A 22,804-nucleotide genomic window follows, 5' to 3' on the forward strand; every position below is an offset into this window, starting at 1 on the left:
TGCTATATTTAGGTTTTTCACTTGTCAGGGAAAATTAAGAGAGAAAAAAGCTTATTATTATCATGCGTGTGATAAATATCATTTACGTGATCTGCGTATCATGTTACCACTGTGTTGTACGTCACTGAGCTGATATGTGTATCAGGTGACCAGCGGGTAACGGCGTGTATTGTTTAAGTGTGATGCTCCAAGTTGTGGATTAAGCAATAAAGACAAACACGTTCTCCACATACAGTGTATCACAAAAGTGAGTACACCCCTCACATTTCTGCAGATATTTAAGTATATCTTTTCATGGGACAACACTGACAAAATGACACTTTGACACAATGAAAAGTAGTCTGTGTGAAGCTTATATAACAGTGTAAATTTATTCTTCCCTCAAAATAACTCAATATACAGCCATTAATGTCTAAACCACCGGCAACAAAAGTGAGTACACCCCTAAGAGACTACACCCCTAAATGTCCAAATTGAGCACTGCTTGTCATTTTCCCTCCAAAATGTCATGTGATTTGTTAGTGTTACTAGGTCTCAGGTGTGCATAGGGAGCAGGTGTGTTCAATTTAGTAGTACAGCTCTCACACTCTCTCATACTGGTCACTGAAAGTTCCAACATGGCACCTCATGGCAAAGAACTCTCTGAGGATCTTAAAAGACGAATTGTTGCGCTACATGAAGATGGCCAAAGCTACAAGAAGATTGCCAACACCCTGAAACTGAGCTGCAGCACAGTGGCCAAGATCATCCAGCGTTTTAAAAGAGCAGGGTCCACTCAAAACAGACCTCGCGTTGGTCGTCCAAAGAAGCTGAGTGCACGTGCTTAGCGTCACATCCAACTGCTGTCTTTGAAAGATAGGCGCAGGAGTGCTGTCAGCATTGCTGCAGAGATTGAAAAGGTGTGGGGTCAGCCTGTCAGTGCTCAGACCATACGCCGCACACTACATCAAATTGGTCTGCATGGCTGTCACCCCAGAAGGAAGCCTCTTCTGAAGTCTCTACACAAGAAAGCCCACAAACAGTTTGCTGAAGACATGTCAACAAAGGACATGGATTACTGGAACCATGTCCTATGGTCTGATGAGACCAAGATTAATTTGTTTGGTTCAGATGGTCTCAAGCATGTGTGGCGGCAATCAGGTGAGGAGTACAAAGATAAGTGTGTCATGCCTACAGTCAAGCATGGTGGTGGGAATGCCATGGTCTGGGGCTGCATGAGTGCAGCAGGTGTTGGGGAGTTACATTTCATTGAGGGACACATGAACTCCAATATGTACTGTGAAATACCGAGCAGAACATGATCCCCTCCCTCCGGAAACTGGGTCGCAGGGCAGTGTTCCAGCATGATAATGACCCCAAACACACCTCTAAGACGACCACTGCTTTATTGAAGAGGCTGAGGGTAAAGGTGATGGACTGGCCAAGCATGTCTCCAGACCTAAACCCAATAGAACATCTTTGGGGCATCCTCAAGCGGAAGGTGGAGGAGCGCAAAGTCTCGAACATCCGCCAGCTCCGTGATGTCGTCATGGAGGAGTGGAAAAGCATTCCAGTGGCAACCTGTGAAGCTCTGGTAAACTCCATGCCCAGGAGAGTTAAGGCAGTTCTGGGAAATAATGGTGGCCACACAAAATATTGACACTTCAGGAACTTTCACTAAGGGGTGTACTCACTTTTGTTGCCGGTGGTTTAGACATTAATGGCTGTATATTGAGTTATTTTGAGGGAAGAATAAATTTACACTGTTATATAAGCTGCACACAGACTACTTTTCATTGTGTCAAAGTGTCATTTTGTCAGTGTTGTCCCATGAAAACATATACTTAAATATCTGCAGAAATGTGAGGGGTGTACTCACTTTTGTGATACACTGTAACTAGTGTCATTTGTATTTCGTGGTTAAGTACAAAACATAACAATGCGGGTCTTTGTGATGTAATTCTACATGGCACTCACTGCCTGTATAGGTACATTTGTCCTGTATAGAATTTGCGTTAACGGGACTATTTTTTTAAATCGCGTTAAAGCATTATTATCGCGTTAACTTCGACAGCCCTAGTTAATACAGTTACTTTATATTTCATTTATTTAAAAAAATCACTATAATCACTATAATAAATAGTAATTGCTGCATGTGCAAAAATTTAGACGGCATTCCGATTTTAAACTGTCAGCCTTACTCAAGGGGCCATGATGGACTGGGACGTTGTTGAAAGCTCAGTAATATTTGACTTCCAGCCACAAACAAGTGAATGTGTATTTTATTTCAAACTATGTACTCGTATTGATTATCTCACCTTTGCAGAGAGATTTGTAGTTAGTACAGCAGTCTCCTTTCTCCAGACAGTCCTCTGAACACTGACATGCGTAGTCTTCATTTCGGCTCTCCCCACACCGCTCAGGAGTGCACTGAAATCCTCCAGCTACACACGCAAACACCCACACACACACACAGTGACATGTACTGTATATGCATACAGGCCTTAAAAATATATACTAATTATTCCAGTTATGTTTTCTTATACATATGCATGTAAGGTAAGGTTGCTAGACTTAATGGGCAAAAGCATATTGACACGTGAGGATTAACAGACTCACGTTTGACTTAGAAGGCAATAAACATGTTTCAAAATCTTAAAGTAAAGCTTGTAAAGCTTTTCCAGGCAAGTGGAGACTGTTATGGCTGCAAAACGAGAGCCAACTTTATATTAATATTCCACATAGTTCTGACCTCACAGTGTATTTTCAAGTGAAAAAAATGAATGTGACAGTAGTGCTTGAATTTATTATTATTATTTTTTTTTCCAATTTTCTCCCCTAATCTAGTCGTATCCAATTACCCTGATTGTGTTACGTTTCACCTCCACCGCTGACTGAGGAGCTTCGCAACTGTTACACGCCTCCTCCGACACGTGAGCAGTACCGACTGCATCTTTTCACCTGCATGAGGAGAGTTCATATGCGGATCAGCCTTGTGCACGGAGAGCCACACCCTGATCAGCATTATTCCCCATCAATCAGCCAGCAGAGGTCGTAATTGCACCAGTTATGAGGAACCCTGGTCCGGCTTAACAACCCTGTGAACAACAGCCAATCGTTGTTCATGTGGCCGTCCAGCCCAGCCGGATGGCAGAGCTGAGATTCAATATGATGTATTCGAAATCCCAGCTCTGGTGTGCTAGCGTGTTTTAACGCTGCACCACCTGAGCAGCTAAAAGGTTCTTTATTTAAAAATAAAGTTCACAATATAAACGTGTACAGGTTTGTTGTAGATTTTCTTAAAATATTAATACAGCAACCACAACAGCTTTAAAGTTAAGTGACTTAAAAGGACCATCCATACCAACAAATTATTAGTCTAAATTGTGGTAAGTATATTTTTCACCCAGCATTCTTTTAAAATAACTTCCATTAGTTGTTTTTTTTTCCTTTACAGTGTATGTGCTCCTCTAAATATGCATCAATAGTTTATTCAGGAAGTCACAAGAAAGTTTGAGGCACACCTGAGTAAATGCAGGTCTTACTTTCCTAAGATTAAGTAAGCATTCCTCATTTTACCATTGGAGAGAGCCTAAACATAACTGTACCTATGCGAGAGCTGCAGGGTGAAAATGTGCCTCATTATGCCCTTTATTACCTTAATGTTCTATGGGCTAATCAGTACAAATCATGTTGGAAGACTTGGGTCCCATTAAATCTGGGATAAAGCTTACAGAGCAATTTAATACCAATAGTCAAACATAACGGTAGTGTGGTGGTGGTGTGGGGATGCTTTGCTGCTTCGGATCTGGACGGCACTCTGTGATCTGCAGCTCAAGCACAGCTGGGCAACTACAGAACAAACAAGTCCACGTCTAGATGGCTTAAATGGAACAAAATTTAAGTTTTGAAATGACTTTTGAAGTACCGACTTGAACTCTAATGCTGTGGCAGATGCCTAAACAGGCAAAGGTGGTTCAATTAGGGCAATTTTACAAAATCCTGGGCCAAAGATTATTCTTTAATTACTGAAAGTGCCTGGTTACAGTTGTTGCTGATAACGGTGGCACATCCAGTAGTTGGGTTTACGTGAGGATTTACTTTTTTAAACAGTTAATATTGGTGTTGCACCAACTTTTTTCTTCAATAAATAAAATCATCATTTATTTATTGTGGTTCTTATGTTTTGCCTATTCTTTATCACATTATGTAAAAATATCGAACAACATTTAGTGTGACCAATAGAAAATCAAGAAGGGGACAAATATTTTAATGGCACTGTACATGACCCTTACCAGTGTGTGGAAACTTTTAACTTAAGCTGATGGTATTTGAAGTGCATGTTTGGACTCACCAGTTTTGAGGCACTGCCTATCAAAGTCAGAGCAGCAGCTGTAGTAAGTCTTACACAGATTATCACATCTGCATCCTGGTGGTTTTGCCTCTACCAGTTCGAAGCACCGCCCCTTACAGGAACCAGCTGTGCTTTCCCATTCAGATACTACCAAAAACAATAAAAGACTAGATTTGTGATATATTTCATTGACTTGTGTATTATTATAACCCTAGCAATGACCAAAACTTTACACCTTAATACACTTAGATTTTAGTGAAGGTCTTACTTTTAGGGTGTGGGGGACTGTCATCTTTTTCACCCGTTGGCTGTGCAGCCTGAAACACGTAGCCCACAGACAAACAGGGGCAAAGAAAAAGTGGGAGAACACACACAACCTGTGGAAGGAAGTTAGCATTAATGCCTGCACCCACATTTATTACAAAAAGAATAAAGATGTAGTCTCAGGCTTACATCCACATTCATGTGTAAAAGTCAGCTTGGACATTTGCATAATTTTGGCAGGGTTAAATGAAATTTTTTATTACTATTTATGCGCAATATTAGCAGATTAACAGTGCAGAGCGTAGATGGCGGCACGGTGGCTCGGTGGGTAGCACTGTCGCCTCACAGCAAGACGGTCCTGGGTTCGATCCCCAGGTGGGGCGGTCCGAGTCCTTTCTGTGCAGGGTTTGCATGTTCTCCCCGTGTCTGTGTGGGTTTCCTCTGGGAGCTCCGGTTTCCTCCCACAGTCCAAAAACATACAGTCAGGAGACACTGAATTGCCCTATAGGTGAATGAGTGTGTGTCTGCCCTGTGATGGAAACCTGTCCAGGGTGTTACTGTGTGCCTTGCACCCATTGAAAAGCTGGGATGGGCTCCAGCAAACACCCCCCCATCCCCGCGACCCTGGATAAGCGGTTAAGAAAGAGTGTAGATGGGTATCATAAAAGTATCAATGACTTGATGCTGTTTTAAAATGTGACCTAAAATAGAGCCTTGCAGCATCCAGTATAATGGATCATGATGTTACTGTAAAAGACAAAAGTTTAAAAATATCACCACTGTCTGACTCACTGGACTTTAAATGCAGGAATTTTAAAACCTTTGTTTTATTATTTTGAGCCATACAGAGATGTAATTGCTCTTAAGCTTCGTTTCATTGACCTCACCTGCCCTTAAGCTCAGACACTGATGACCAGACATTGTCCTTTAAGACTTTTTGGTAGAGAGCACAATGCATGGTCACCTACAGCAAGGTACACAGTCCATGTGGTTCAGTAGGTAACATGGCCTTATAAATGTTTTGTATCCAGTATAATTAATGTTTAGACTAATATATTTGTAGAACTTGTTTAGATTTTCCCAAAACTGCAGCAACATATGAATTGGAAACATTCTTTTAAGACCAACAGTTACATTTAACATATTAGTAGTACTTAAGCCTGGCTGTGTGTAGTCTAACGAAGCCCAATTATTTAGAACTTAGTTTAACGCTTAATAGAAACACTATAACTAAGCAGGTATTACTTTTGTCGTAATCTGGTCATATCCAGTTTCTAAGGCCATGAAAATCACATCATGGACCATGAAATGAGCCTTTTCCCGTGTTATATGCAAATTGCTGTGAAATTCAAAATGTAAGGTTTGCGTTTAGTAATTTAACATTTTTTTATTCACGTGGCATTTAAGTGCCTCACGTTTACTGGTTAATTTGCACTATGAGTTGGTCCTAGCAATCCTACGGCAATTTAGTTAGCAATCGGTTAGTAAAAATGTCTAAAGCAGCTAAAAACACGACTTTGGGAAAACTCCCAACCAAGTCTGGAGACACAGGGAATGGGGAGTGTGTCAAAACACAGATATGATTTTTTTGTCTTTGAGAACATAGCTTGATGTTTTAGGTGTACATTAAGCCCACCTGTAAATCTTTTGGCCTCTACAGACCCCTACCCTGACTGAGAAAGAGCACAGAACATTACACACGCCCCCTCTGAAATTTGCACAGTTGCAGCCAGTTCTTTTCATCTACCAGAGACAGAGTCTAACAGAGAGCAGTGTTGTGTACGTAAAGTCACGCTCTACTATCTGTGAATAAACCATCTTGAGTGCACACACCTCAACCAGCCAGCAGATGTTGAAGCTGTTCAACCTTTCCCTCCCTCAAGCACAATCAATCTTGTCTGTGTGGGTGCCCAGCCAGTTTATAGCATAGTTGACATTCAAACTTAAGAATTCAATGACTGCTAACCTGTGGTGGGCTGATGCATTAGAACACTGTGCCAACTGAGTGTTTAGTGTTTATTCCAGTTGTGTTTGTTTTATATTCTATTTAAAGATCCTAAACAGTCGTGACAAATACGCTGAGAGAAGAAATCAGGAGACGTTTTTACACCCAAGGATTTCCTGACGTAACCCTTCTATTTCTATCCGCATGTTTCTATACTCATAACATAAGCACGCAATAATTCAATAATGCAAATTAAGACAACTATACACAGCAGATGCCATATGTCAACAATGTCCAAAAATGACACTAATTCTCTGGGCTCAAGCTTACCTAAAATGCACAAATACAAAATGAAACATATTCTGGTCCAAAAAGTCATCTTATTATATGTAATGTAGCGTCTGCCGGAGGGGAAGAGTTGAAACAGGTTGTGTCCAGGGTGAGAGAAATCTTTAATGTTTTTTCCTGCCTGTTTCCTGGTTCTTGAAGATTACAAGTCCAGCATAGTGGGCAGGGGCGCACCTGTTATTTTTAGGATGTCAGTGCTGTTCATTGCAGTTTGTTCCTATCGTTTTTGGTGCCTTCTCCTAATGCAAGTCCATCACTGCCATGTTCACTATGTTACTATTTTTATATTAGTTATCAGTTATCTGACGACTAATAATGTCCAGTTAAGAATTAAAAAATCATTTGCCAAAAAATTGGCAAAATGTGCATTCGTGGTGCAAAAACAGTGCAATTTTACATTACATGGGACAGTGGTAGCCTAGTGGTTAGAGCTTTGAGCTATCAACTGAAAGGTTGAGAGTTCGAATCCCAGCTCTGCCATGCAGCCACTGTTGGGCCCTTGAGCAAGGCCCTTAACCCTCTCTGTACCAGGGGCGCCGTACAATGGCTGACCCTGCGCTCTGACCCCAGCTTCCAAACAGGATATGTGACAAAAGAATTTCGTTGTACTGTACACCTGTATATATGACAAATAAAGGCATTCTATTCTCTATTCTACATGGCTGAGCGAAGGACAATTTAACAGAAACAACCGTCTGCATAATATTTGTTTTACTTTAATTTAATACTATAAACTATTTACTTTATTATCTAACCTCTACAATAGCAGAAGCATGACTGTAAGCTCCCGAGACCTATGATGATTGAGCAGTCTACTGTGTGAATCTCAGCTCAAGCTTGATAAAACAGACAAATAGACAAAAATAAAAAAACAAAATTGTCCAAATAGATAAAACAATAAACAAAATTGTCCATAGTCTTTACTAATACCTGTTCAATTTTAATTGTTATGAAGGTATTTAGTTTCCTCTAAGCTTTTGAAATTAATCAAAGCTTCTATGTTGTTTGGTACTGACTCCATGAAGTAAATAAAATGCTTCTATGTGTGACTCTTGGCAAGGATGAAGCAAACAATATTATTTTGCTTTAACATGCCTCTTCTTTGCTTACACATTTGTGTTTATATACAGTGTATACATTTACATTTCACCAGAAGTTGCAATAAGGTGGGTCGCAACTTGCTACTGAAGTGTAAGATGACAGTGCATGTGAAATCACTGACAGCATAAAACACATTTTGTCTATCTGACTAATGTTACATAACGTGAAGTGCAAACCACTGAAACAAAAATAATCTGAATTTTACATATAAACTTGAGCTGCAACTAACCATTATTTCATAATTTCATTATTTCATAATTCAAAAAAGCCAAAAACAACAAAACAGTGAGAAATAAAACAGTAGTTCACTCTTGCAACTTGCAGGATGACATCCAGGTATTTTTAAAGACAATATTTTGCTCCGAAAGCACTTGTCCTTAAGCCCACACATTAAACCAAACATAAATAGGTGAGTATTTACTGTTTGAATCACACCGGTGCTTCATTCACAGACTACAATACAAGCACAATGCACTAAGCATGAAAAGCATAGTTGCTCGTAGATAGGCAACATTACACAATGGTTAAATAGCAAGGTGCTAAAACACAATACATAAGCTAGCATATATAAATAAGCTAGCATCAAACAGTTTCCACAGAATCAGGGCAATTAGGATGTTAAAACATGAAAACTCTAAAGATTAAAAGTCGTTCATTGCAAACAACCATGCATATTAACAAGCTAACACTCGAGACCAACCAAGTTAAACAGGTGCTACTTTCTTCAAAAAGGTGATGCACAACCACATACAGCTAAATCTATGTGACAAAATAATATAAAGTGCTGTCAGAAGATATGTGGCTCCCACCTGTCACATCAAGAACTGCCTGGATAATTGAAAGTCCGATTACAAGCCATAACAAGTTAATAAAGGCCTAAAAAGCAATTACGTTTAGACATCACAACAAGAACAGTGCTCAAGCTTCTTTTAATAGTCCATCCATCTTCTCATTTAGAGAGAAACAGTCAGAAATACTTATTTTATTAGCAAAAAAAGTCTGTGCAATATCAAAGCCCAGACCATGTATATAGAGAAAAGGCCAGAAAAAAAAAAAGGCAGGGTTGTTCCAGTATCATGCAGTAACCTTTCAGCACCTTTCCATTACACAGCATTAAGAAGTAGCTGAATTTTACTGTCCCTTTACAACAACTACCGAATAACTTTACGGTGCTCAGGTGGCACAGCTCATATCCAAATTTCAATGTCAGACAGGATATCATTAAGCCTGTCCAGGATATTTCTGCCTAGCACTCAGTGTTTGCCAGTGAAAGCAAACTCGCCACAATTCTTCATTAACTTTACTAAATTCAACTGAATGCTGAGGTCGACAGGATGGGATTGTGCTCTTCATATCAATTCTGGACAACAGTCAACAAAGCTCATCAAGTCTTGCTTTTAATAATCATAATTTTTCAAATCTGAAATGAAACCACCATGGTATTATATAATACGTGACTATATGTTATGCTTAAATAAGAACAGCCACGTTTGGCCATCTTTTAATATGCAAATCAGGATCAAATCCATTTTCCCTAAAACTATTTGCAAGAAAAAGCCAAGTGAAACAGGACCAGTGACATCATCATGTCTGTATCATGCAGAGAGAGAATGATTCCTGACTCAACTTAAGAATCAATGGCGTGACATAAACTATAGGGTCCATGATTGAGCAACGAAAAGGCCAGAGGAAATTCATTACATACCCTAATTAAAACAGACACAGTGATGTAACTGGTGTACATACATGGTTCAAATTATGGGGGATTGGGGGGTCTGACACCACTTACACTCCTAATTAACAAATGACACCCCCCAAGAAGAGGTAAAAACAACAGTTCAGGGGTCAAAAATTAGCTGCACTGTAACATCAGGCAAAACTTTGAAGCTAGTTAATGTTTGCATTCATTAATACACAGTTGACACAACCTGGCAGAGGTATATCAGCAGTTAAGGTACTGACCTAGTAATCATTAGGCTGCTGGTTCAGGCCCCACCATCGCCAAGATGCCCCTGTTGAGCCCTTAAACAAGGCCTTTAACCCTCAATTGCTCAAATTGTAAGTTGCTTTGGATAAAACCATCTGCTAAATGCAGCAAATTTAAATGTAAATATATGTAAATATAAATATACACCGATCAGCCATAACATTAAAACCACCTCATGGTTTCTACACTCACTGTCCATTTTATCAGCTCCACTTATCATATAGAAGCACTTTGTAGTTCTACAATTACTGACTGTAGTCTATCTGTTTCTCTACATACTTTGTTAACCCCCTTTCATGCTGTTCTTCAATGGTCCGGACCCCCACAGGACCACCACAGAGCAGGTATTATTTAGGTGGTGGATGATTCTCAGCACTGCAGTGACACTGACATGGTGGTGGTGTGTTAGTGTGTGTTGTGCTGGTATGAGTGGATCAGACACAGCAGCACTGCTGAAGTTTGTAAACACCTCACTGTCACTGCTGGACTGAGAATAGTACACCAACCAAAAATATATTGATTGATTGATTACTTTATTGATCCCCGAAGGGAAATTGCGGTGTAGCAGCAGCAATTACAATTATTACAAACATCAAACAAACATCACACAATGACATTTCAATGGGGAGGAAAGAATAAGAATTAAGATATTAAATCTACAAAATATATAAAAAAGAAAATAGAATATAATAATAAAACATCTAACAGAACAAAAAATATCCAACTCAAACAGCAGCAATAGACGAGCAATCGTCTCTGACTTTACATCTACAAGGTGGACCAACTAGGTAGGAGTGTCTAATAGGTATTTAAAGTGGACACGGTATTTAAAAACTCCAGCAGCGCTGCTGTGTCTGATCCACTCATACCAACACAACACACACTAACACACCACCACCATGTCAGTGTCATTGCAGTGCTGAGAATGATCCACTACCTAAATAATAGCTACTCTGTGGGGGTCCTGACCATTGAAGAACAGCATGAAACAGCATATTAATAGAATATAATTTTAAATTATTAAATTACTGTTTCCTCAAACCACCAATAAGAAAAATCCAGGCCAATGACATCACTGTGTCTGTATTTATCTTTTTTCTAATAGCACAAAAAAGTCCAGCACGACTGATCCCCTTTAAACCAGTAAGATACAGGAGATCCCAAATCTAAAAATCTTGTTTGCTAAGCGACTTGTGAAATCCTTTTTGCTGACTCTCAGTGCAAAAGTCATCCACAGGGTCATCCAAAAACCCGCATACTCCCACAGTGCGCAGTATATGCCAAAGTACTGTGCCATCTAGTGCGCATGTCACCGGGGCAGCGCCGCACTAAACACCAAACTATCCTCCTTAATAGTATGTAAAAATAGTGCACTGTTATTAGTCTAATTAGTTTAATCCCACTGCACATGTCGCGTCCTTGAACCCTAAACCATTACGCACTCTTATACTACTACACTAAACAGTATGAAAGAATGCGTTTTGTGATGCACCGACCGTTAAATCACGCACACATTGAATCGGCATCTATCTATCAGTCAGTCATTGATCTTACCGTACCAGGTTTCCGAGCTGCATAGTTCCGCACAAGTGCGCTCACCACTAACAATGTACCGAGCTGTACCGGGGCACGGGCACACGCACGCGCGACGGGGGCGCGCTCGCTCGCGTGTTGTTTATCTCGTCCCACGTGCGCGCTCCTCGCGAACCAATGCGCGCAAAGTAGCAAACGCGCGTGCTCGTGGCGGCCGAAGAAGCTGCAGTCTGTCTGAACTAGTCAGAAACTCAGTATGCTGAGTGGATTGAGACCAAATTATATATTTCTTTTTATTTATTAGGACTTTAACAACTTGTTTTACACACTTGGGTTACATACATGACAGGACGGATAGTTACTGGTTCCACAAGATTCATCAGTTCAAGTTTAGTGTCAAACACAGTCATGGACATGTCAAGTCATGTCATGTCATGTCAAGAAGGCCCCTGGGGAATGTGGTTATCCCAAATGGGCATTCGTAAAAGCGGGAAAAATGCCCAAACACGGCTCCAGTGGATCAAAAAGAGGAGAAGGACAACCGTGGTCCCGGCCGTATGTGGTGGGAGTAGCAGAACAATTGAGACGGATATTCTCCGAACACCGTGTTTCAGTTGCTTTCAAACCCCAGAACACGCTACGGCAGAAATTAGTTCACCCTAAGGACCGGGTTCCTCGACAAACAGAGTAACGTAGTGTATGCTGTTATGTGCCGGGAGTAGGATGGCCAGCCGTTCGGCTTTAGGTCGGATAGTCCGGTTTTCAGCTGCCAGTCCTCCGCCCATGCAACGCTAGGACGGACACTTAAAAATCCACCTTTTGGAGAGAACTGGTTAAATTTTTTGATCAATATTATCTGTCATTGGCACAGGTACATGTCAAAACAAATGCTTTGTATTTCATTGGTTTAACAGCCTCATTTGACACCTATCGTGGGCGGACCTTCTGCGATTGGCCAGTGGTGGGCGAGCCACGATTTGCAGAAGGTCCGCCCTTTAAATGCTAGTCTGTGATTGGGTGGTCGCTCGCTCTGTTCTGCATACACCTTTACCTGAGTCAATTAGTCAGCTCTCATGCTCAGGAACGCTGTGAAAATGCCAAATATATCAAAAGTAGATATACCATGGCGGTATTACAATTTAGTTAACTGAGCAATGTAGAAAGGTAGTAATTTAGGAAAGTTATTAAAACTGCCATGCAAAATTGACATTTTGCTTATAAATATTTGAATGAATAGTATTAATCTTTAAGAATTCTGAACACTGTTGAAGAAGCACTTATTAAAGGAGGAATATTTGCAGAAAAATGTAATCAGTATTTTTGATTGCGCCCCCGATCTGAACTTCCCCAAACACCAGCGATCAGCACACTGCAATGCAACTAAATGTGAATGAAAATGTTATTCAAAGGGTAGAATGCAGTGGTAGCAGGTAAACTTTTATTAAAATGATTTGTTTACTTCTTTATCCAACAACGCTGCCTATTAATCATGATGGAAGTCCTACAGTATGTCAGTATGTTAACAGATTGCTGTGTTTTGTATATTCTTTTCTATTTACTTTTAGATGCAAAGGAACTCAGTTGAGAACAGTTACCTAAGCCTTTGACCTGTTCCAGTAAATACCCAAGGTACATACACATGCACCCACATGTACGTACACAGTTGCACCCACACACTCATACAATTACAGGGGTTGGACAAAATAACTGAAACACCTGTCATTTTAGTGTGGGAGGTTTCATGGCTAAATTGGACCAGTCTGGTGGCCAATCTTCATTAATTGCACATTGCACCAGTAAGAGCAGAGTGTGAAAGTTCAATTAGCAGGGTAAGAGCACAGTTTTGCTCAAAATATTGCAATGCACACAACATTATGGGTGACATACCAGAGTTCAAAAGAGGACAAATTGTTGGTGCACGTCTTGCTGGCACATCTGTGACCAAGACAGCAAGTCTTTGTGATGTAGCAAGAGCCACGGTATCCAGGGTAATGTCAGCATACCACCAAGAAGGACAAACCACATCCAACAGGATTAACTGTGGATGCAAGAGGAAGCTGTCTGAAAGGGATGTTCGGGTGCTAACCCGGATTGTATCCAAAAAACATAAAACCACGGCTGCCCAAATCACGGCAGAATTAAATGTGCACCTCAACTCTTCTGTTTCCACCAGAACTGTCCGTCGGGAGCTCCACAGGGTCAATATACACGGCCGGGCTGCTATAGCCAAACCTTTGGTCACTCGTGCCAATGCCAAACGTCGGTTTCAATGGTGCAAGGAGCGCAAATCTTGGGCTGTGGACAATGTGAAACATGTATTGTTCTCTGATGAGTCCACCTTTACTGTTTTCCCCACATCCGGGAGAGTTATGGTGTGGAGAAGCCCCAAAGAAGCGTACCACCCAGACTGTTGCATGCCCAGAGTGAAGCATGGGGGTGGATCAGTGATGGTTTGGGCTGCCATATCATGGCATTCCCTTGGCCCAATACTTGTGCTAGATGGGCGCGTCACTGCCAAGGACTACCGAACCATTCTGGAGGACCATGTGCATCCAATGGCGGTGCCGTGTATCAGGATGACAATGCACCAATACAGACAGCAAGACTGGTGAAAGATTGGTTTGATGAACATGAAAGTGAAGTTGAACATCTCCCATGGCCTGCACAGTCACCAGATCTAAATATTATTGAGCCACTTTGGGGTGTTTTGGAGAAGCGAGTCAGGAAACGTTTTCCTCCACCAGCATTTGTTGAGCAAGCCAAGGGCGACTGTGGCAAGAAAAAACTCCCTGAAAATTACAGGAAGAAACCTTGAGAGGTACCAGACTCAGCAGGGCCCATCCTTCTTGGGTGGCCTGGAAGATACTTTAAATAAATAAAAAAGATTTACACAAATCATACAAGCACAGAATTAAATGAACTAAAAGTTATAACTGGCAATAAATAAATAATAATAATAGAGTTGTTATTCGGTCTAGTCTTCAATAAAGTCTGTAGTGAGTTCTTGTCATTCTTGGTGCAATTACGCCAGACCCGTCACATCCGGCAGGAGCAGCATCATTATCACGGCAGTCTCGACTTTAATCCTTAACCTCGGTGGGTAAACAGGTTTCCATCAGAATGCCTTTGGAGTAAAACAACAGAGAATGTAGTTAATAATGTACAATGCTAGTTGAGTAAAACAGTTTTACAGAGAGTTTTAGACTCCGGCAGCCCTAATTATTACAGCATAACTAAAAGGGAGAGCAAGCAGGTAACAAGGTCATGAAGGCTTTCACAGGACATCAGCGCCCACCTCTCCTACCCAAACCAGAGTGATCGGACAGGAGAGGCAGAACGACAGCAACCCAACATCCCTGATCACCACAAGTTTCTATCACCAAGAACCCCCAAGCTCTGCACCTTTGTCTATACTAATCAAAAGCCTGAGAAAATAAATATGTTTTCAGTCTAGACTTAAACATTGAGACTGTGTCCGAATACCGAACAGAGGCAGGAAGATTATTCCAAAGTTGTGGAGCTTTGTAAGAAAATGCTCTTTCACCAGCCATGATCTTTTTAATTCTAGGAACTATAAGTAACCCTGCATCTTGTGAGCGAAGTGGACGTGCTGGGTTGTAGTAATTAATATACTCACTCAGATACTGTGGAGCCAGACCATGTAGCGCTTTATAGGTTAGTAAAAGTATTTTGTAATCAATGATACAATTTTCTAGTTCTAGTTAGCACTCGAGCTGCTGCATTTTGAACTAACTGGAGTTTGTGTATGGATCTACCAGAGCATCCAGTTAGAAGAGCATTTCAATAATCTAACCAAGAAGTTATATACGCATAGATCAGTTTTTCGGCATCATTAACAGATAGCATATTTCTTATTTTAGAAATTTTACGCAAATGATAGAAAGCAACTCCAGTAATATTATTGGCATGTGTATCAAAGGAAAGATCTGAATCTAAAACGTCTTTCCAACAGCTAAGCAATATCTCAGCAAGTCACAAATAATTTAAAAATATAAATTACTACATATGTTTCTGAAATCTGTGCTTATGGCATCGCTTAATAACAGAGACTGGACAAAATGGGCATTATTGGAGAGTATCAAGAAGAAAACCACTGCCAACCAAGAGAAAAACCTTTGCTAAAAAGCAAGAAAAAATATAAGAAAAATTAAAAAACTTTCGGGAAAGCTTTCTGGACATCAGTCTTATGTTTGGTGTAATTACAGCATTTCATAGTAAGACCATTTTACCAAGTCAAACATGGAATTATGAATTCCAATCTATATAAAAAAAATCCTATTTTAAAAAGAAGGTTTTACCAACTACATTTGTCAGAGACATGGGCCAAAATCCCAAGTTGTTACTTGTTTGAAAGGATAGAGAGTAATGCGGTCACCTAGAAGAAAGACACAGGGTAATAAGATTTAAATCAGCAGATAAGCCCATAAGGAAGGAACAAACTTCTCAATGAATCTGGAGAACAATTAATTACCAGTTGGCTGACAGGCTATTGGACTATCCTACACAGAAATCCATTAAGCTTTTTCTTTTTACACAGTACACATTAGGATATATGGAGTTATGACAGCGTCCTTTGCTTAAACACAAAGCCACTGTTTGAGCAGGACCTGATTTGAGAGCTCTGGTAAACTTTGACCTGAAACGCGCAAACATTTGGGTAGCTGGAAGTGCACAGAGAGCACATTTCTAACATGTAAAAACCTGCTACAGTCTCCACAGAGCTGTGTGGGATTTTTCTACAGACAAGATTTAAGGCTGGACACTGATTGGTGCTGCTAACTTTTTACCCCTATACACTTCTCAGGAAATGTGCAATGCTCTGAGTGTGCACACATATAGTGTATGATGTAGGAATTCTCAGGAAATATAAGGATCTTTTGAAAATTTCACTATGTCCTCCTGCTATGTCTGTCAGTCAAAAGATCATTTGTGAGGTCAAACATTGATGGATGAGAAGGCTGGGCTTGAAGTTTATATTTAAATTAATCACTAGGTGAGCGCCCAGGTGGCACAGCGGGATAATTGGCAGTGCCTGCAGCAGATACCAATTGGCTACCGTATCTGCAGGGTGGGGGCCGGACTATATGTGGGTGGGTGGGTCTTCATACGCTGTGTAAGGACCCTGATTGGCGGAAGAGACACCTGTGCAGAATGCATGGGCAAGAGGAGGAGTGCTGTGCACGTGTTGAAAGAGCCGTGTACAGCGACGTGCTCTCCTCGGATGGAATCTGGCATCTATCAGCAGTGGAACACAAAACTGAGTGCTCTAAATTGGGAGAAAAATGGGGAGAAAATGCATAAAAAAAAAAAATTTATCACTAGGCGCCAAGGTGGCGCAGCAAGATATTCCGCTTGCACACTCCTCGGTTCGAAACTCGGTGTTGCCACCGGTTGGCTGGGTGCCATCTGATGGGCATAATTGACAGTTCCTGCTGCAGATACTAATTGGCCACCATATCTGTTGGTGGGGGCCAGATTATGTGTGGGTGGTTGGGTCTTCATACGTTGTGTAAGGACTCTGATTGGTGGAAGACACAGTGATATGCTCTCCTTGGATGCAATCTGGTATCTCTCAGCAGCAGAAGAAAAACTTGTGGAGAAAATGCATTAACAAATTTATCACTAAGGGTATTCCATAACATGCACAAAACTATTCTTTAGGATAGAACATTTAACATGTACATTTAATGCCTAGCTCACACTACATGATTTTTGCCCTGGTTTTTGCTCGCTGACTGGTCACCGCTAGATAGGCATCTCGGGAACCACTCGGTGTTTGCTCGGGGATCGAAACTCGGCTCTTAATCGCTATATGTGAATTGTTCGACAACTTGATCCGAGCGCTCTGCGACTGAAGAAAAATATCTACGTAGTATGTTAAACATCTGGATCGATCGAGCGACTTTTCAATGAGTGCTATGTCGAACTACAGCCAGTGAGAACGCAAGATATGGGTCAGGGAAACCCAAGGAAGGACTTGTAAAAATGTGGGACGGGGCATAATATAGTTTCTATCAGAATACTTCGGCACACACACGTTTTACAGTATTTCTGACCTTATCGTTCTCGACAAAACATAATACCCACGCTGCATTGCAAAAAATATTTATTAACCTCCAACTCACTACAGAACAGAAAAGCACTACTCTGGTCGTGTAGCCAAATCCACTCGGGTTCTTTTATTTTTTCTCCTTGATTTTACGCTGCACATCAGCGCACAAACAGCTTTGATCGCTCATTTATTGTTGACGTGCATTTTTGGACGTGGTATCATTAAACCCCTCGTCACTTCTCGCATGTGTTTTTGTGACAAACATATTTTGGGAGACCAGATACACTTGCCTGCAATTTCTCTTGATGGTAGGTCGTGTAGTGTGTGACCCTCTATCGCCGATCAGTCGTGTAGAGTGAAATACACAACGACTGAAAAGACTCCAGAGTGCAAGAGATCCAGTTGTGTAGTGTGAACTGTACAGCGATCTGAAGACTTGAAAGTCGTGGTGTGAACTTGGCATAAGGGGTTTAATTTCATAGAGAATAGCATGCCAGCTAGCTAACTGCTAATATACTTGCAGTGTTTACTATACGTCCTCTTTTTCCCGGACATGTCCTCTTTTTGAGACTGCGTCCGGCCGGCCAGGATTTTTAAATCACCAAAAATGTCAGAGATTCTGCTTTTCTAGTCTGCACTCACTATTCTGTGTGTATGTTTTTGCATTGGTTTGCATTGGTTTGTTTTTAGGTCTTTTTAGGAGTGCATCTGTTTTGTTAAAATAAGTCTGATTTTCACGTGCACGTACTAACACAGAGGCTCTTGTCAATATCGTGATGGCATTCTGCATTCTGTGGAAATTGCTCAGCAAGCACTAGAAGACACATCTTACTGCTGGGTTTCTACTAGGGATGCCAACCGCTCCGTAAAATACGGAATCGTTCCTTATTTGGAAACTAAACGTGGTGTTCCGTATTGAACCGATACGGAACACGCTTCATTCCGTATTTTTATCAATGGGAGAGAAATGCTGCAGATTAGACTGAGACTTCCACACTGGAAGAAGCTGAACTACAGCAAAATTGTGGAAGAAAATATCAAATAGACAGTGTACATGTGATATGAATTTCTAACAAAATATAATACAAAAAAGTAACATGCCAGCAAAAGATACCACTCAGTAAAGTTTATTTCAAACAGTGCCCACTGTAATACATAAACTAAACAAGACAAAAAAATACCCAAGTATTCATGAAAAAGTGTGAGAAATGTTCAGCATTTTTTATAATACCAGGTCTATTTTATTAATTTTTTTAAGTGAAATTTGCAGTAGTTTGCACTATTGAGAAAAAATGTTACATGATGTTCTTCATGCATGTTGTTTTGCCTAAAATATGGTTTTGATTTATTATTATAAAGAACGAAAATAATAAATGTTAAACAGCCTAAATAAAACATTTTCATAATGTTTCTATGACGGTGTAAGACCCTTCCGCCAACCTGCCAGCCCAGGGTGTTCCTTATTTCCAGTTCTGAAAGTTGGCGACCCTAATTTCTACTGATGGGAGCAAGTAATTAAAGTGAATCAAATTAAAGTTAAAAACACTCCTAATAAGTCGGCTGATACGATTGTACAATACATCAAAGAAACTAAAAAATAAAGGGATTTTTATTTATAGGTGACAACTGTTTTTTTATTTGTTGTTATTATTGTTTAGGGCTTAACACTGAATGTGAAGGAATAAGATTATCTGACCATAAAGGCCCTTGTTAAAGAGCAGCTGTACATTTATTAAAGTTCAGTAACACAGCTGAATGATTATTGACTCATTTGTCAACTATTTAAACCTCTACCCCATACACACTGCCATGGTGTCACCAACAACATGAAATAAGTTGACTAGATTGCTCTGTCCCCGAAAGAACCTAGTCTGACTTCTCCAGGGTGCTTTTTTCAACATGTCAAGTGTTTATGTGTCTTGGGTCATAAATCTTCAGCAGTGTTGCCACTGGACTTTTGAAAATCAGCCCAGATTTCTTAAGTAAAAAACCCAGAAAAACCCAGATAAAGTTCAAACCTCAGAACTAACAACTGCATGTTTCCTTATGAAAAAAACAGTTTCGTAACAGTCAAATAATCATTTGTCAACGTCAACGGTGTCCACAACTTCAATTTCGTCAACACTTTTGTTCCATATGTAATTGCATCTCTTCGTAGCGGTTCCTGCAACATCCTTTCCGCATGTCTTCCAGCAGAGTGTTACACGAATTTCCACGTATGACAGGCTTCACCTTTCTTTACCACTTGGCTAGCAAGCATTCTGTTTGAAACTGTTTCACACAACAGCTGGTTGCATTGTTTGGTTTTAACAATGTTGCTGTTGGAGAATATATGTTGAACACATGCGGACAAATGCAGCAGTGCCACAAGCGTACACCTTAGCTCAGATAAAACATCAAGTTTTGGCTTGTCGTTGCCATCTGGTAATTGCTTTAGTTCGAGCCAGAGTGCATTAATCAACAACTCGCAAACGTAAGTAAATACCGCCAAATCTCACATCACGTAACATCAGAATCAGAATCAGATTTATTGGCCAAGTATGTGGATACACACAAGGAATTTGTTTCCAGCTGATGTTATCTCTCTAGTAATAATACAGTGTACAAGCAATGTATACATTAAACATTAAACACAAAAATATACAAACTATGAGACTATATACAGGCAATATACAGATATATAATTTAGCAGCATGTGGAATATTTACAAAACAGTAAAGTGCACAGCATGTAGGATGAGTACTACAGTGTAGTCAATTGGCATCAGGTAAATATAAGTCTGTATTGTCAGTCATTTATTTGTTTAGGAGGGAGATGGCCTGTGGGAAGAAACTGCACTTGAATCTGGTGGTTTTAGTGTGGATGGACCTATAGCGCCTGCCGGAGGGGAGGGGTTGAATGCAGCTATGGCCAGGGTGTGAGGAGTAATAATTTTCTCTGCCCGTTTCTTGGTTCTTGAAAAGTACAAGTCCTGGAGAGAGGGTAGAGGAGCACCGATGATTTTTTCGGCTGACTTTACCAGTTGCTACAGTCTGTTCCTTTGTTGTACTGTAGCTGCTCCAAACCAGACTGTGATGGAAGTGCACAGAACTGATTCGATGGCCGCAGTGTAGAATTGTCTTTGCAGCTCCTGTGGCAGACCCAGCTTGCGCATTTTCCGCAGGAAGAACATTCTCTGTTGGGCTTTCTTGAGAGTGGAGTTGATGTTATACTCCCACTTCAGGTCCTGGGAAATGATAGTGCCCAAAAACTTGAAGGACTCCACAGTTGAAACAGGACTGCTGGAAATTGTGAGTGGGAGCAGTGCTGTTGAGTGTCTCCTGAAGTCCACTGTCATCTCTACAGTCTTGAGCATGTTAAGCTCCAGGTTGTTCTGACTGCACCAGTGCACCAGCTGGTCGACCTCTCGCCGGTAAGCAGATTCATCTCCGTCGCGAATCAGACCAATGATTGTAGTATCATCTGCAAACTTCAAGAGTTTAACAGATGGGTCATTGGAGATGCAGTCATTAGTGTAGAGTGAAAAGAGCAGTGGTGTTACCACACACTACACAAAAAATACTCGATAGAACGACTGACATGTTGACAAGCCTATGAAGAATGCAGTTGAAAAAAATTATTCCTAACTTATTAAAAAACCCAGGATTTGTTCAAAAAGACCCAAAAATGCAGACAAGGCCTAAAAAACCCAGATCTAGTGAAACATACCCAGCCGTGGCAACATTGTCAGTTTATTAAACTCTTCGTGGCATAGAAGGTGTCAACTGGTCAGACGTACCTAGCAAGCTCTAGTGGCCAAACAGTGTACATACACTGGTGCCTATAGAGCTTTATTCAAAATCTTCATTTTTTACATAGCAATATTTTACCAGTCATTATTTATTTTGGGATCATATGTAAACCAATTTATCAGTATGAAAAAATCTAAAAAAAAATATGTTTGGAATAAAACAATCACATTGAGTGAAATGCTCACTAAAAATATCAGCCAGAAAATTAAGAAGTTTATTTATTATTTATTTATTAGGATTTTAACGTCATGTTTTACACACTTACATTCATGACAGGACAGGTAGTTACTGGTTACACAAGATTCATCAGTTCAAGTTTAATATCAAACACAGTCATGGACAATTTTGTATCTCAAATACACCTCATTTACACATCTTTGTACTGTAGGAGAAAACCCACGCAAGTCAAGTCAAGTCAATTTTATTTGTATAGCACTTTTTACAATGGACATTGTCTCAAAGCAGCTTTACAGACTCCAGGACCAACAGACCAAAAACCCCTGTTGAGCAAGCCGATGGCGACAATGGCCAGAAAAAAGTCCCTTAAAAATACAGGAAGAAACCTTGAGAGGAACCAGACTCCTTGGATACAGAGGATACGGGAAGGATATGCAAACTCCACACAGAAAGGACTTGGATCGCTCCACCTGGGGATCGAACCCAGGACCTTCTTGCTGTGAGGTGACAGTGCTACCCATCGAGAACATTGAGGAGACGTGAGGAGAAATAAATATGTAACTACTTTACTTATATAATATCCTAATTATACTTGTAAGATCTTTTATTTAGAGTATACATCTTTATAATAATTAAACTTTAATTAGGTAAAATTTACCCCTGACAACTGCAATTAAAACTGTAAAAAGAATATAATGAAAAACAAGAGAGATGTGGTTTCTTTGTTCTGGGAAAAATAATATATTATAAATAATAACATAGCACTGACAATAAACTTATAGCAGGCTATAAGTATGTTTTTAGGGGACAAATATGTTTACGTTATACCAGGGTAGCCTGGTATATTTTTGCTCTAAAAACAATAAAGCAGAGGTATGTCTAGAGACTTTCTGGCAGTGTGACCCATTATTGCACACTTCATCTAGAACATGTATTAAAGTGTATTTATTAAAGTGGAGCAATTGTTCTTCATCAAGTTTCTTTTACAAATCACATCTAAGAAACACAACAGACTGAAGTTTGACCTTGAATGTGGTAAGATTACTTTTTAATAAAACAATCTCTTTCTCTTTTCTTGTTGGGCTTCTTATCGTGCAGTGTTTAGATTTCGATGGCTGAAGCTGCAACATGAGGCAACATGACCCTGGAACACCAAACACATTCTTACTTTACTCTGTCACAAAGTAATCTCACACTTTACATAGATGTGTACACGTGTATGCATGTGTTAGTGCTAGAATTGATCCGTGAC

At 40.3% G+C, this 22,804-nt stretch overlaps 1 protein-coding gene across 1 annotated transcript in view; it reads right to left on the reverse strand.

Annotated features, from left to right (window-relative positions):
• Nucleotides 1-11,624, reverse strand: part of enpp2l (ectonucleotide pyrophosphatase/phosphodiesterase 2-like) — a 43,679-nt gene extending 32,055 nt beyond the window's left edge. The window contains exons 1-4 of the mRNA XM_062987363.1: nt 11,538-11,624; nt 4,602-4,710; nt 4,334-4,480; nt 2,298-2,423 (exon numbers count right to left, since the gene is read on the reverse strand). Of these exons, the coding sequence (XP_062843433.1) occupies nt 2,298-2,423; nt 4,334-4,480; nt 4,602-4,710; nt 11,538-11,555 (400 nt within the window). The 5' untranslated portion in view covers nt 11,556-11,624. The remainder of the gene's footprint in view (nt 1-2,297; nt 2,424-4,333; nt 4,481-4,601; nt 4,711-11,537) is intronic.
• Nucleotides 11,625-22,804: the final 11,180 nt, after the last annotated feature.

Source organism: Trichomycterus rosablanca, chromosome 1, assembly GCF_030014385.1.
Source record: "Trichomycterus rosablanca isolate fTriRos1 chromosome 1, fTriRos1.hap1, whole genome shotgun sequence".
NCBI lineage: Eukaryota > Metazoa > Chordata > Actinopteri > Siluriformes > Trichomycteridae > Trichomycterus > Trichomycterus rosablanca.